Here is a 12965-nt window from a genome sequence, read left to right on the forward strand (position 1 = left end):
TGCCGCCGCATCCTCGGACATCCGTGGCCGAGGGAATACATATATATTTAGAGAGGCAGACTACTGTGGAGGGGGGACTGTGAATCTGGAGCACGAACAGGTGGTGCAACATCAGTCGAGAACTGGAGAGGATAGATATATCGGGGGAAGAAGTAACAGGTACTGTGTCACCAAAATCGCTTCGCTATACTATACTTCCCTCTTCCTTCGTTTCTTCTTCTCTTTCTCTCCTTTCTTCAATTTCTTCTTCTCGTTTTATTCTTGATTTATGATTTTTTTTTTTTTTTGGCCATTGATTCGTTTGGAACGTACAATGCGGTTCGAACGGTGCGAATTGCGCGCGATTAATCCGCTGAAGCATCGTTTGCCGCAGCGAGCGCCTCTTTCGTTTGATGCGGTTGTATTACGGTGTCGCGTCGTCGAATGGATGCTGCCGCATGGTTATTCCCAATGAATAGTATACCGAAAAGAAAGCTGTATCCTTTGATAGGGCTGTCGGTATGTCGCAGGATGTTCCATTACACTTCGGTGTTCCATAAACGTTATCTATTCGAGTTGGAACGTGTTTGATCTTATGCATTCGCGAAGCGTATATGCACGTACTTCACGAGTTACAGATACCAATAGTCACGTATAACGACTACGTTTTTAGTCTAACGATTTATGTCTCGGTGGATTTTTTTTTTCTTTGTAAATGATCGTGTAGATTTTAATGCGGGAGACGAACATGATTTAATCCACGGTCAGTTAGCAACGTTGATTTGCTACATCGCAAAATGTGGAGTTAGATAAAAGTTGAAATAATAAGTTTTGAGAAATATTACGTAAAATTTCATGCAAAATTTGAATCTATCCAGTTACTTTTTCTATTCATACGAAGAGATGTTATCTTGGCCAAACTTCCATATTTTATTTATACTGACACATATGGAGGAACACGGATACATATCTCGATTTTACACTTGGTTTCGTCAAATTATAAAGTTACAATCGTCGGACAAAAATTTAGTCGTGCAGAGATTCGAATGGAAATTTTTGATTGCGAATGATACAAATCACAGGATAACGAAAGTTTAAAATACTGTTTCCAAGCAACAGGCATATATGTATGTATATACACGTATGTAGATATGTAAATACATATGGACGTAGCGAACGATAGTGTAATATCCGGCCTGTAGCAAATCTCGTTTGTGAAACGGAACGTAAAACTCTGGACCGCGTGTCGACAGCAAAAGATAATGATGCGCGTGTAATGAAATTCCATGAATCACAGGATGCGAGCGTGTGGATTTTCTGACAAATAAATGAATATTTCGATAAATAAAAAACCGTTAATCCGATACGTGGTAGCGACGTTTCATTCGTTTCCCACATCGAATAGCGTTAAACGACGACGACGAGCAATCTGGAATTTTTAGTTGGTTCCGGAAAACAGCAGATGAGAGTTTTAAAATAAACATTCCTCTGTTTTAATTATTTAGGTATCTCACTATAGAGGCGACTGCGTTTTTAATCGAAAGTCTAACAGATACTGCCACGATATAATTAATTTAAACGATTAAACGCTAATAAACTGTCGAATTTTTATCTAACGCCACTAATATTCTCTTTCGAAAAAAAATTTTTCTGGACATTGTGTCATGTCTGAGTGTTACTTGATCGAATAAAACTAAATATATTTATTATGCTAATAAGAGGAAATGGAAGCCGGAAAGAATACAAAATTCGGCCAAAATTGAATTATAGAAGTTCTTTTTGAATTATAGAAGAAATATTACGCAACAATATCGTCAATAATAAATATAAGCTTAATCTACAAAATAAAATATAATGATTTAAATGTATCATTTGTAATATTGTTATATGATGTTGTTATACGACGAATAATGGGAAATCCTGCCGTGTATGCACAATAATACTAAATCCAGTTTATTAAAATAAAGGTTTAATTAATTGTAAATATTTAATTACGCACAAGTATACGTATATTTGTTTATATTGTAATTACTTGCCGTTAATGACAAATATATAAAGAAATATTATTCCGCTGATAATATTTCAATATAAATATACGATATGAAGTAATTGACGTATTAAAGAAAATTGCATTTACATGTACTTTACATAACGTTTGAATCTATTAAGCAATGTTTATGAAACGTGTTACACTACATTAGAAAGTACACATTATGTTAAGCTATGAGCAATCATGTCGCGTGTCTTTTTATACTTTTCACACGTAAGAAATAGAAGAGTAAACAACTTTGAGGCTACTCAAGTAGCACCTATATTTCTTTGCTATAATTTTTAGATTTATCTTTAGAACGCGTAATTATTTTGTTACGTTACACTGCAGTATTTCACGTTTCGAAAGATTCAGCCTTACGCATAAATTTCTTGTATCTTAAATTGCGAACGAAATTACGAATTCAGCTATAAATAAACTAAAGTAAGTTGCTGTAACTTCAAAGAAAGTTTCGACTAAGAGTACTTATGCGACGTCCATTTGCCCAACTGTATGTACGTACTTGCAGAACCAACCTTAGATATTCTTGAAAAGCTATGTACAATTAATCGCGGATCTGCCTCATACTGTCTATACACGGCCTCGAATTTTATGCGATTTTTCATTTTTTCGTGGTTTCTATCGTTACGTTCGTACGCGTATCACAGACCTAGAAAAACAATGATATCGATGGATATAAAGTTACTGTTATCAAAATACCGTCTCCCGTGCGGAATCTGTCTTAGAAAGCATATGAATGCTATTATTCGCATATTTTGTTTCACAAGCTCGAACATAGAGAAAAAGTAATGGAAGATAGAACTGTAGAGAAATAGAACGTACGAAACGCGTTGGAGATAAAAGCGTTAAAACAAATATCGAATGTTGTCACGGTAACGTCACAGTTTGGTATAGGACAAATAAGATTTTACAAATTATCTTTACAATTATATACAATTTTCGATTATTAGGCGTACAATTTATGCGATAGTCGTATACTTTTCTTCTTTGTTTGACAACACGGTATAATGATTAATCCTGTTATGATATATTGCTCGATACATTAATTAGAAGATGACGTATTTATTTAGAACGAAGCTGCTCTTCGCGTTATTTTGAAACTGATAAATACATCGATTGCTAGTTCAATTTGTTTGAAAGAAAAGTAAGAAAGAAAAAGCTGTTAAGGAGACGCATTACCATACTCGTTATAAAATTCATGGCCTGTTCTATTATTACTTTCATTTTGAAACTTCCTTTAAAACACGATTGTAATATATTTTACTTATCGGACCATTTTATACGTATACATGATATTCAAAAAGGAGTAGAACAAGTTATTATAAAGTGTACGTAAGTTTCTGATAATTCAAGAAGTTGAACAGTTTCTTTTCTCCTACTTGCCTCGTTTAGAACCGTGGTGGGACGCGTTGTTGAAGAGGCTCAAGAAATTGGAGTTCCTAAGATACTTATACCACGATAAACGTCCGTGCGCAACATCACGACAGCACGGTGCTATTTTCTACGTCATCGCACCCTATACAAGGTATTCTGGACAATCAATATTTATCGCGTGGATCGTCGAAAAGAAGCTTCGCCAACGACCTGTGATCATGCTCAGCCCAAAGATGCAAAGAACTGGTAAGTTGCGAGCGAAGCCATTGCTATTTTCAACATTCTCGACTCAATTTATGCGTCGGTCGATATGTCTTTGAAAAACATTCGTTGCAACTCGACCGGAACCCTTTTATCAAACGTGCACCGCGAAAATATAGCAGTCTGATAAAACACGAATATTAAACTGAAAAATTTGTTTCGATTGAATATTTAATATAGACCACGCGCGATTCGTTTGACAGATATTCGAAATCAGCTTTTCGGAAACAAAAATTGGCGCAAAAAGTCCATAGTTTCGTGGCTCTTGTTTACTAAAAAATAATTCGTTACACTTTCATACAAAAAAAAAAAAAGAAAAAACATGTATGTGACGATTCGGTCAAACGTTTTCGTTTCCTGTTGCCTGGAAATTTTACAAATTCGTCAAAAATACTATTTTACGTACATCGGATTACAAAAAGAAATACGATCAAGTCCCTTTATTTTCGTCAGTTTTCTACTTTTTCAATTTCAAAGGGTAACTCCTGTTTCACGTTTCCACGGCCTTTGGTTAACGAATACTTAGCAATTTTTCACGTAAAGGGCGAAGACGCGTTAGAAAATAATTCTCACATGTTTCGTAATCGATTCGGTAAAATATCATTCGTCGATTTAAATAAAGCAATTCCCAGAGAAGCGAAAATAACTTCTCGTCGAACGAAGAAATACACGAACAAAGAGACTTGCAGGTCTACCAAAAGTAACTTGCCATGATGGATGACTTCTGTAAAAATCACATCTGTCTGTCGACTCGCTTCCATACACGAGAAAACTTTTCCTTCGCTTGTATCGTAATTAAGTTTAAGTTGAAGTTGTGCTGCAACAAATCTCGGTGTTTTTCAGATTTGAGTGGATCGAGAACGTGCAAAACACGCGTCTTGGAATATCCTTAACTTTACGATGGATTGCTCGCCGAAAGATCGGCCAGAAGGGATCGCCGTGAGATCTTTTGTCGTTGATTGGTTCTACGTTTGTAAAGCTTGTTTCAACAGAGATATTTGATTTAGGATACTAGGAAACATTAGGCAATCGTCTAATTTCGTCTCGGCTGCAAATTCCAAATTTCAAACTTCAAATCTTTTCTTTCGATGCTTCTATAGACGAAAAAAATTGTTTCTAGAATATTTTACCAAGAATCCTGATTTCTTCAAAGCATAATATAGTGTTACTACCGCGGATGTAGGAACGTTAGTGCGTGAAAACGTGTCACAAGTTCGTATGCCGCGTGTTAATTCAATGCAAGAATATTCAGATTACGCGCATGAGTGATAGACCTATTTCAAACTCTATGCCAATTTAACCCATACGAACATTTGTGTTATCGAATAACGCTATTCACATTCATATTACCAACTTCTAGTCGCTATATCGTATAAATTCTACGCAGCCATTTGCATCTGTTTTTACAGGAAATTAGTGACGTCGAACTTCCTCGCGGAAGCATTATTTACGCTAGAATACGCGCAACGGATGCATTATTTAAAAGAACGTACAAGAATTAACGACTGGTCGTTTTGAATTTTCTAATAATCGTGTAATTTTCCACGTATCTTCTTGCAAAAACGCGATGAAAAGTTTAAAATTACAACAAGTTTGATCGTAAAATGCAAAAAGTTGGTGGCAGAGAAGATCGACGAGGACGAAACGTTTTTTCCGAGTAAACTGTCTCGTTAAGTCGACCGGTAACGTGGCGAATAAATTCATCAGAGAAGAAAAATGACACGATAAGTAGGCAGCATCAGAACGCGTATAACGCAACTGGAAACGTTACGTTCGAACGGCTAAATTATGGATTCGGCTACAATTCCTACCATTTCACGTCTGATATTCGTTGTATGTTTCAGTGAGGGTGAACGACTCGCAGCTCATCATGCTCTCGGAAAAAGCTCATTACGATCACTCGTTCACTGGATATTTGCACAAACGAACCGCCGACTCGGCCAAGTGGCAATTACGATGGTTCGTTTTATATCAGGTGAGTGATACATACGTCGATTTTCGTGTTGATCATCCTGTCGAAACTTCGTATTTAAGGGGGAAAATCTGGTACTTTGAACGAATCGAAGAAACTGTTCGCGTGGAAGTTGTATGCGCGTGCATGTAACGTTACAGTTTTCCACGATAACTGGTGATTTAACGTGATAAGTAGCTATACCAGCGTATCCGAAACTAATTAGGAAAATCTGCCTGGCCGAGAAATTTTACTCGTCGCTACTTGAAACTGCTTTTCTTGTATATAATTAATACATATATTAATTTTCCTTTTACGTAGCATCGCTTTTAGGTAAATACAGTTACAAATTTCGTAAAAACAAAATTTTTCGTTTAAATGCAGTTCCACCAATGTTTCCTATCTTTTCCTTTTTTTTTTTTTTTTTTCATTCTTTTCCGTGGTCGTATATTCCGCTTCGTTAAAATGTAACAACAAACATAGTTTTTCGAAGCTTCAACTCGTGTTATCGTATAAGTACTTTTACATTTACCCTGTAGAAACTGTTGCGCGTAACATGCAAATGAAATTTTCACGTCATCAGGCGAGCTCTTTTCCCCTCGCTTCGAGAAATAGTCGAAAGTTTGCTTTTAAATTTAATGTCGTTATATTTCGTTCTAGACGTATGACGATGGCTATATATGTTACAGAATTTGCTGTTCTACTATGAAAATGAAAGCTGTTCGAGACCCAGCGGTGTTGTTTTGTTGGAGGGTTGCTACTGCGATCGCCTCATCACCGCCAAAGGCAAAGAGCCAGATAAACAGGTAAGTGTATACCGCTTTTAGTACCTGTACAGTGTTAGTTCTGTCTACGTGGCTCAGTTACACACGTATTATTCGCAGTGCGAACCTACCTCTCCACATTTTCTTCGAACAATGATTTACAACGCGCTGGGTAATTAATCTCGGTTCTGCACGAGCAAATATGTAGAAGAGTCTTTCGAACATTTTAGCAACGCGTATCGTTTTTATTTCATTTTCTCCTCGTCTCGCGTTTCTCATAAAAATCTCATATTCGTAATATACTACGTAAAATTTTCCCTCGTTTTTAAACTGACATGATAGGCAGAGCCGTAACGATATAGTCTCGGATCGACGCCCAACTATCGTAGCGAGAAACTGTGCGCCTAGGTACACGTAGCTAATTCCGCTTGTCCTTTTCCTCAAAGTACAGATAATTTCGCTGTTCCTTTGAAGATTATCGAGACCGGCTGTCATTATGCTTGAAGCTTAAACCCATGCATTTCGCGTGCACGCACGGAATTGGGGTCAAGTATCGTGCAAAACGAGCCACGTGTAAGTGGAGTACGCTTTTAGAAAAACTCGTGGACGCAAACCCTGGTGCGCGAGATTCGGGTTCGCGGCCCTTTGTCATCGCATTAACACGACCTCACTTGTCGACTTGTGCATTCGCGTAGAGTCGATTGAGCAGAGACGATGCGTCGTTGTACAATTTACGCGGGCTTTAGCGTATCAAAATTACGCGTATAACTTCCGATGTACGATTTAACTCGTTTTACGTGATCGGTTGCTTTAAACGGCACTCCTCTAGACTCGTCGAATAATTGCCCAACGATGATAAAATAATCGCGAGAACGATAACATTGGTATTTAGAAAAGAGAGAATTTATAGACAGCTAGGATCGTGGAATCGGTGTCTGGATGCAACGACAAGTCGAACAATGGCCAGACGTGAATAAGTAGCGTACATAGCGCGATCTATAGCAGTCACTGAGATAAAGAGCCGTGTTCTCGATAACCTGATATCTGATGACATATCTCTGATAATGTAGGATATTCGTTAATTATACTGTCTGATAATTTTGGGATAGGCGTTTAAAAGAAATTACGAAAATTCATCGTAACGATATAAAATAAATATATTTCTATAGAAACGAACGTTTGCCATTAAGCATCGTGTACCAGAATGATACTCTGCTTTTACGCTATTCCCCGACGTTATCGATGAAAATGCCGTTTTATGGTTGAATTTGTTTAAAGATTAATCACATATCGCGATGGAATTTGCGAAAACGTTGCACGATATCTTTTATCTTTACATAAATATACGTGTAATGCATAAATTAAATACGATAAAATGTATATGTGTATTTCTGTGAGAATGAATCGTGAGAATGAATCGGTGAGAATATCAGGTAGGGAGTACGAGCAACCATGAATATTTTGTTTGGCAGATCTCCCTTTGTCACGGTACCACCATCGTGAAAGTACTTTCCGACGGTTGTTTTACAGTACCTTGTTATTTGAAAGTTAGGTTGCGATTTACGAAAAAGGGAGAGTCGCTGCAGAGTATGTTGGAAACTGATTGATACGGTTCGTTTTACGTGACTGTTTTGCATACTGCGTTTCTTCTGTCCATTGTATTTGTTCGGGACAACATTGGAATTTCGAATGCGATTTCGTTGGGTAGTATAGAACAATGTAACGACTGTTTCTTCTCTCGTGCCATCGTAAGAAATAAACGAGAGGTCATTGTTGACAGAAAGTTGGAAAGCATTGTCTCTGTTCGAGGAACGTAATAAATTTTGCAAAGACTCGATTAATCTTGAACAAGTTGTTGCCGATTATTAAAACGCAATCTTCGTCTTTAAAGTGTGTTAATAATTTATAAGGCAGCTAGTTCACGGTATTACAATAGGGACGTTTATTCGATAATTCTTTCATTATTAAATAATTTCTTCGTTATTAAATAATTCTCTCGTTATAAAATAATTCTTTGATTATTCGCGTTTATGTTCCCATATTTATCAAGGACGATACGAAAGAGTAAACAGTACGAAAAAAGCTTGTTACCGTCAAAGTTACATATTTATTTTCATTTATACCGGATAAAGCACTCTCTGGCTACGCGCTTATGATTGTAAACTAATTGCACATGACGTATTAATGCGTAAGCCGATCTATCGATTTATTCAAAGGTCGCTCGACCTCACCAGGTCAATCCTTTTTTTATTTTCCTTTTTCGACATGCGTTGTACAATATTTTCATCTTCAAAGAACGATTACGAACTTAGCGAATCTCTCGCGACGCTTATCATCATACCGTTGTTACACTTTTTATACCGTTTCGTGTGCACGTACCTATTTGCATATCGTACGGTTTAAAGTTCATATCCTATATTTTTACAGCTACTGACATGATACAATTTAATTATAATTGGCGATATTTCGTGTAAAATTTACCAGCTAAATAACCAGACTGCTATATAATAACTGTTCTTTATTAAATCGACCACTCGTCGTATCAATTACTTTATCGCGAGATCGTCGTAAGAACGAAAATCTAACGATACTTTATGAGAATTAATTAATTAAGCAACTGTGCTTGAATTATATTTGTTTGATGTCATTCGCTCTACGACAACTGTACGTGAGTAGAATATTTGGGAAAAAGTCGTACCGCCATGCAGAAAGCGAAACGAAACAGTCGACATATTTACGATCTTTTATCGTCACGACAAATGTCGCTTAACTTGCTCAAATAATCAACCTATCTCCGAGTTTGAGTCGGCGAACAAACGGTTCCTTCCCTAACTGTAACGCAACACCTGTTTGACTGTTAACCATTCTCATGACTGAGCTATCGAATTCCTGGAACAGCGTTCTTCGAGTCCAATAGTAATTTAACTTCAATGCATCTGTGATGATAATCACAACAGGGACGGGACTTCTCGTTGCTTCTTGACGCAACTCTGAAAGAAAACTCCCTTTTCAAAGAATAAAATATTAAGGGAATAACTTGCCTCGATATACAATGTACATACATATGTATGCATATACCATGATCGTTGCCTTCAACCACTAGAGATCGAAGTGTAAATTAATCTCTCACCTCAAACAAGTCCGTTTCGAGGTGGAAAAAGTTTGAAGGGTACTACTGCTGGGCGATAATTGAAAACACAGATTCAATTTCTGACGAAATTCTATTCCGAACAAAGTTTGAAACGTTTTAAGGTTTCAGAGTTTGATTCCGCGAACTGCTTCGAATTGACATTGGATTTTTAACGCTATTTAGTAGTCCTTTTTTGGTTGTTGTAGTCGTCGTGTGTTGCACAGAGGCAAAGTCTCTTGTAGTAATTTTTTTTTTTGTAGAGAATATTTTAAAGCTAATTCTTATGAAATATCGCCGTTGTTAGATGATCTAAGCTAAAAACTTTCGCCGATCTATCGATCCATGTATTTCATATCAGTGGAGAAGCTATGGCAAACAAGTTGCACTTCGTTTGATTAATAAACAAATTGAACAACTTTGAACAAACAAGTTCCATTCCAAGCATCGATCAACTCATCTGCATTTTAAACTGCAAAGTGAACACGTATTTGCGAATAAAACAAATGATCAATTTTTAACGTCTGACACGAAGAAATTAACGTCGACTTGGCAACAATTTTATATAAAAGTAGAGAGCCGTTATATGTACCTACGATAAAGGAAATAAACGTCACTCAACTAATGGCTAACGGGATATATTTTAACGATAATTAATAGCAGGAGAAACCGATGTAAATTGAGGATGTAAAATATTGGGATGGGATACGAGAATCGTAACGAACATTAACGCGGTGTCATGGAATAAAAGGAGATGACGAAGGTTGTAAAATTCATGAAATGAAATACGACGAACGAACAGACGCAGAGTAACAGTGGAAATTGGTAAATTATTTTGCGATTGTCGAGCAAAGTACCAGGCAATGACTTTTGCTTCGACATGTAGAAATGTGAAAATTTCAAAAATGTAGGTGTACGTGCTCGTGGTGTGTGTGTGTGTGAGAAAAAAGAGAAATAATTCAGAAAGAAGATACGGCAACGGTCTTTGTCCAACCATAAGCAGCATCTATTTAATAGATCGTTTTATTTCCATAAATCTCTTCGAAGCTCTTTGATCGAACTGGAATTACCACTTAGTTTAGCGTTGGTGTGCGCAAATTCCGTTTGCACGACGAGCTTTGAGAGGTTCCTTTCAAACGGAGGATCCTCGCATCCTCCACTGAGAAATCAATTGCAGCCGTTAGCCTTGACGTGACGAGCGTACACGAAACAATGACTACGGCGAACATCGTCGTTCTTACGTCGAAGTGCTCGTCCCGTTTTAGCGTACCATTGTCTCACGGCTAGCATTGTCTCCGTTTTACTTAGTCTCGAAAGGTGATTGAAACTACTCTCTCGGTTTCGTCTTCATCTTTCTATCCTGGCTGTAACGTTTGCGATGGAATCGGAATGGATATCACGCGTTTCCTTCGAATCGCGAGATCTGACGATTTATAGTTTAAACACTGGAATCTTTGTTCTTCGCAGAACAGGGTTTCATACTTTTCATCGATACATCTTTATTATATATTAATAGCAGTTTTAATAGCAGCAAATACCAACGAAAATTGTACGTGGAACCTCCATTGTTTTGAATTCAGCGATTATGTAGCCTATTACCATATATACATAGTTTTGCGTAAATTCCGTTCGTAAATGAGCTCGTTATTTGTCCGAGTGTTTATACAGAGTTTATAACAACTTTGTTAACGAGTTTAGATTCTATCGGTAGTTAATACGACCTCCTATCGAGACAACCTATCAAATTTTCGAATTGCGAACCTCGGTTACAATGGCGTTCAGAAGTTGCTGGCTTCAAGATTAAAGTAGAGAAACGAGAGTAACAGAATGGCAATAATCGATTGATATAATATCAGCTGACCTACTCTCTATACGATCCGTCTAATATCTCTTTTAATAACTGCATTGTATTCGGATTCCGATGCTGTTTACTATACGTTTAATTCCGTCTCTACGTGACGCTGCAAAATACAGTTGTCCGCATCTCCACTCTGTATTTATCCTTGGAGCGCAAATTAATTAAACGTCTGCTCGAAAGCAGCTGCTGCAAGACCCACAAAACCCGAGGAAAAGGTTTGTGAAAAAATTGCGAAACAAAAATATAGCTGCTTTGGCAGTGGATGGCCTTCTTTGTTTCGCGCTGCTGTACAAGTCCTATCAGCGATTTACTCTCCGTCTTGTACATCGGATCTAAAACTTGTCTTCTATTATACTTCGTTAACGTCGGCAGTCCTTTCGACGCACGAATATTATACCAGAGAATTATGAGCTTGTTTTTATTCTCGTTCGATCTGATGGAAATCAAGTTACGCCTGATGCGCAGCTGTGCGTTTGGATGCGCTAAAATGTTAAATGAAATTTAATATTCATCGGTGTTTTTTGCAGTAACATCGGTAAAAATCACTTTTACAACTGGTTCATGAATAAGTATACGCGAGCATATTTGAATCGATAGCGATGGAATTAATTTTACGTGGCTGATAAATAGCATTATTATTCGTTGATACGATAAATGAAAATTTCATAAATATTGTATCAACTTCGTTGTTGATAATAGTCGATAGTCGGAAAGCAGTGGAAAAAGGTGTGTAAAACATCGGTAGACGCGGATGGATTTTCTTTCGCGATGCTGTATTTATCGAGGACGACGCTGTAAATATCGGCAGATAACTCGATCAACCAAGCTGATGACCTCGATACGTGGAATTTATGAGGCACTATGGAACAGGTACCAATAACAAAAATTAACCAATATTCTCTTTGTAGACATTTTGAAAAATGTACTATGTATTTTGTAACGATACTTTCGTTCCTCATTTTATGACAATAAGTTTAGTAACTTCCTATGCTGTAAGAACAGGAGATATCCGGCGTTCGTTTTTACGAGAGATCGCAGGTTCTGGGTACTTTTATTTGTTTTATAAATATGTATTTTTACGTATTTTAATTTTTACGAAGATTTCAGGTGAATAATCGAGCAATAATCGAATCGTGTTGGAAAAATACCTTTCAATCGTCAGTGTTTGATTTAACCGTGGAACTTTAAATATTTTTAATAACAACGACAGCGTCTTGGTATCTGCATCTATTTCATTCGTTTATTAATTATTCGCTAGGAATCTAATATTCAGAAGCAAGTAATGGAGAGAAAAGGAGAGAGGAAGGAGGAGAATAACGAGTTTCTCGTCTCATGGTCTACTCGTGAATCCATCGGTAAGACTGGCAGGCTTTTGTTTCAGAAGCTGAGCTGGCAAAAGCTAGATCAAATAATCGTGCATACATATTTGATACAGACATATTTTGTATGAACGAAGTATTATAGTTTTAATGTACATCCCTTTGGCGGCGAGTGTACTCGGTATAATATAGTCACTAACTACTCGCTATAAAGGCGACTATACAGGGTGGTTGGTAACTGATGGTACAAGCGGAAAGGGGGTGATTCTACGCGAAAAAAGA

The 12965-nt window shown here is 37.1% G+C and overlaps 1 protein-coding gene across 5 annotated transcripts in view; it reads left to right on the forward strand.

Moving 5' to 3' along the window:
* Window positions 1-6: 6 nt before the first annotated feature.
* Window positions 7-12965, forward strand: part of LOC100749046 (ras-specific guanine nucleotide-releasing factor 1) — a 49623-nt gene continuing 36664 nt past the window's right edge. For all 5 annotated transcript variants that reach the window (XM_012383402.2, XM_012383403.2, XM_033319889.1 and 2 more), the window contains exons 1-4: window positions 7-159; window positions 3422-3649; window positions 5509-5639; window positions 6305-6421. In XM_012383402.2, the coding sequence (XP_012238825.1) occupies window positions 3622-3649; window positions 5509-5639; window positions 6305-6421 (276 nt within the window). In that variant the 5' untranslated portion in view covers window positions 7-159; window positions 3422-3621. The remainder of the gene's footprint in view (window positions 160-3421; window positions 3650-5508; window positions 5640-6304; window positions 6422-12965) is intronic.

This window comes from Bombus impatiens, unplaced genomic scaffold, assembly GCF_000188095.3.
Source record: "Bombus impatiens unplaced genomic scaffold, BIMP_2.2 scf_0217, whole genome shotgun sequence".
NCBI classification, from domain to species: domain Eukaryota; kingdom Metazoa; phylum Arthropoda; class Insecta; order Hymenoptera; family Apidae; genus Bombus; species Bombus impatiens.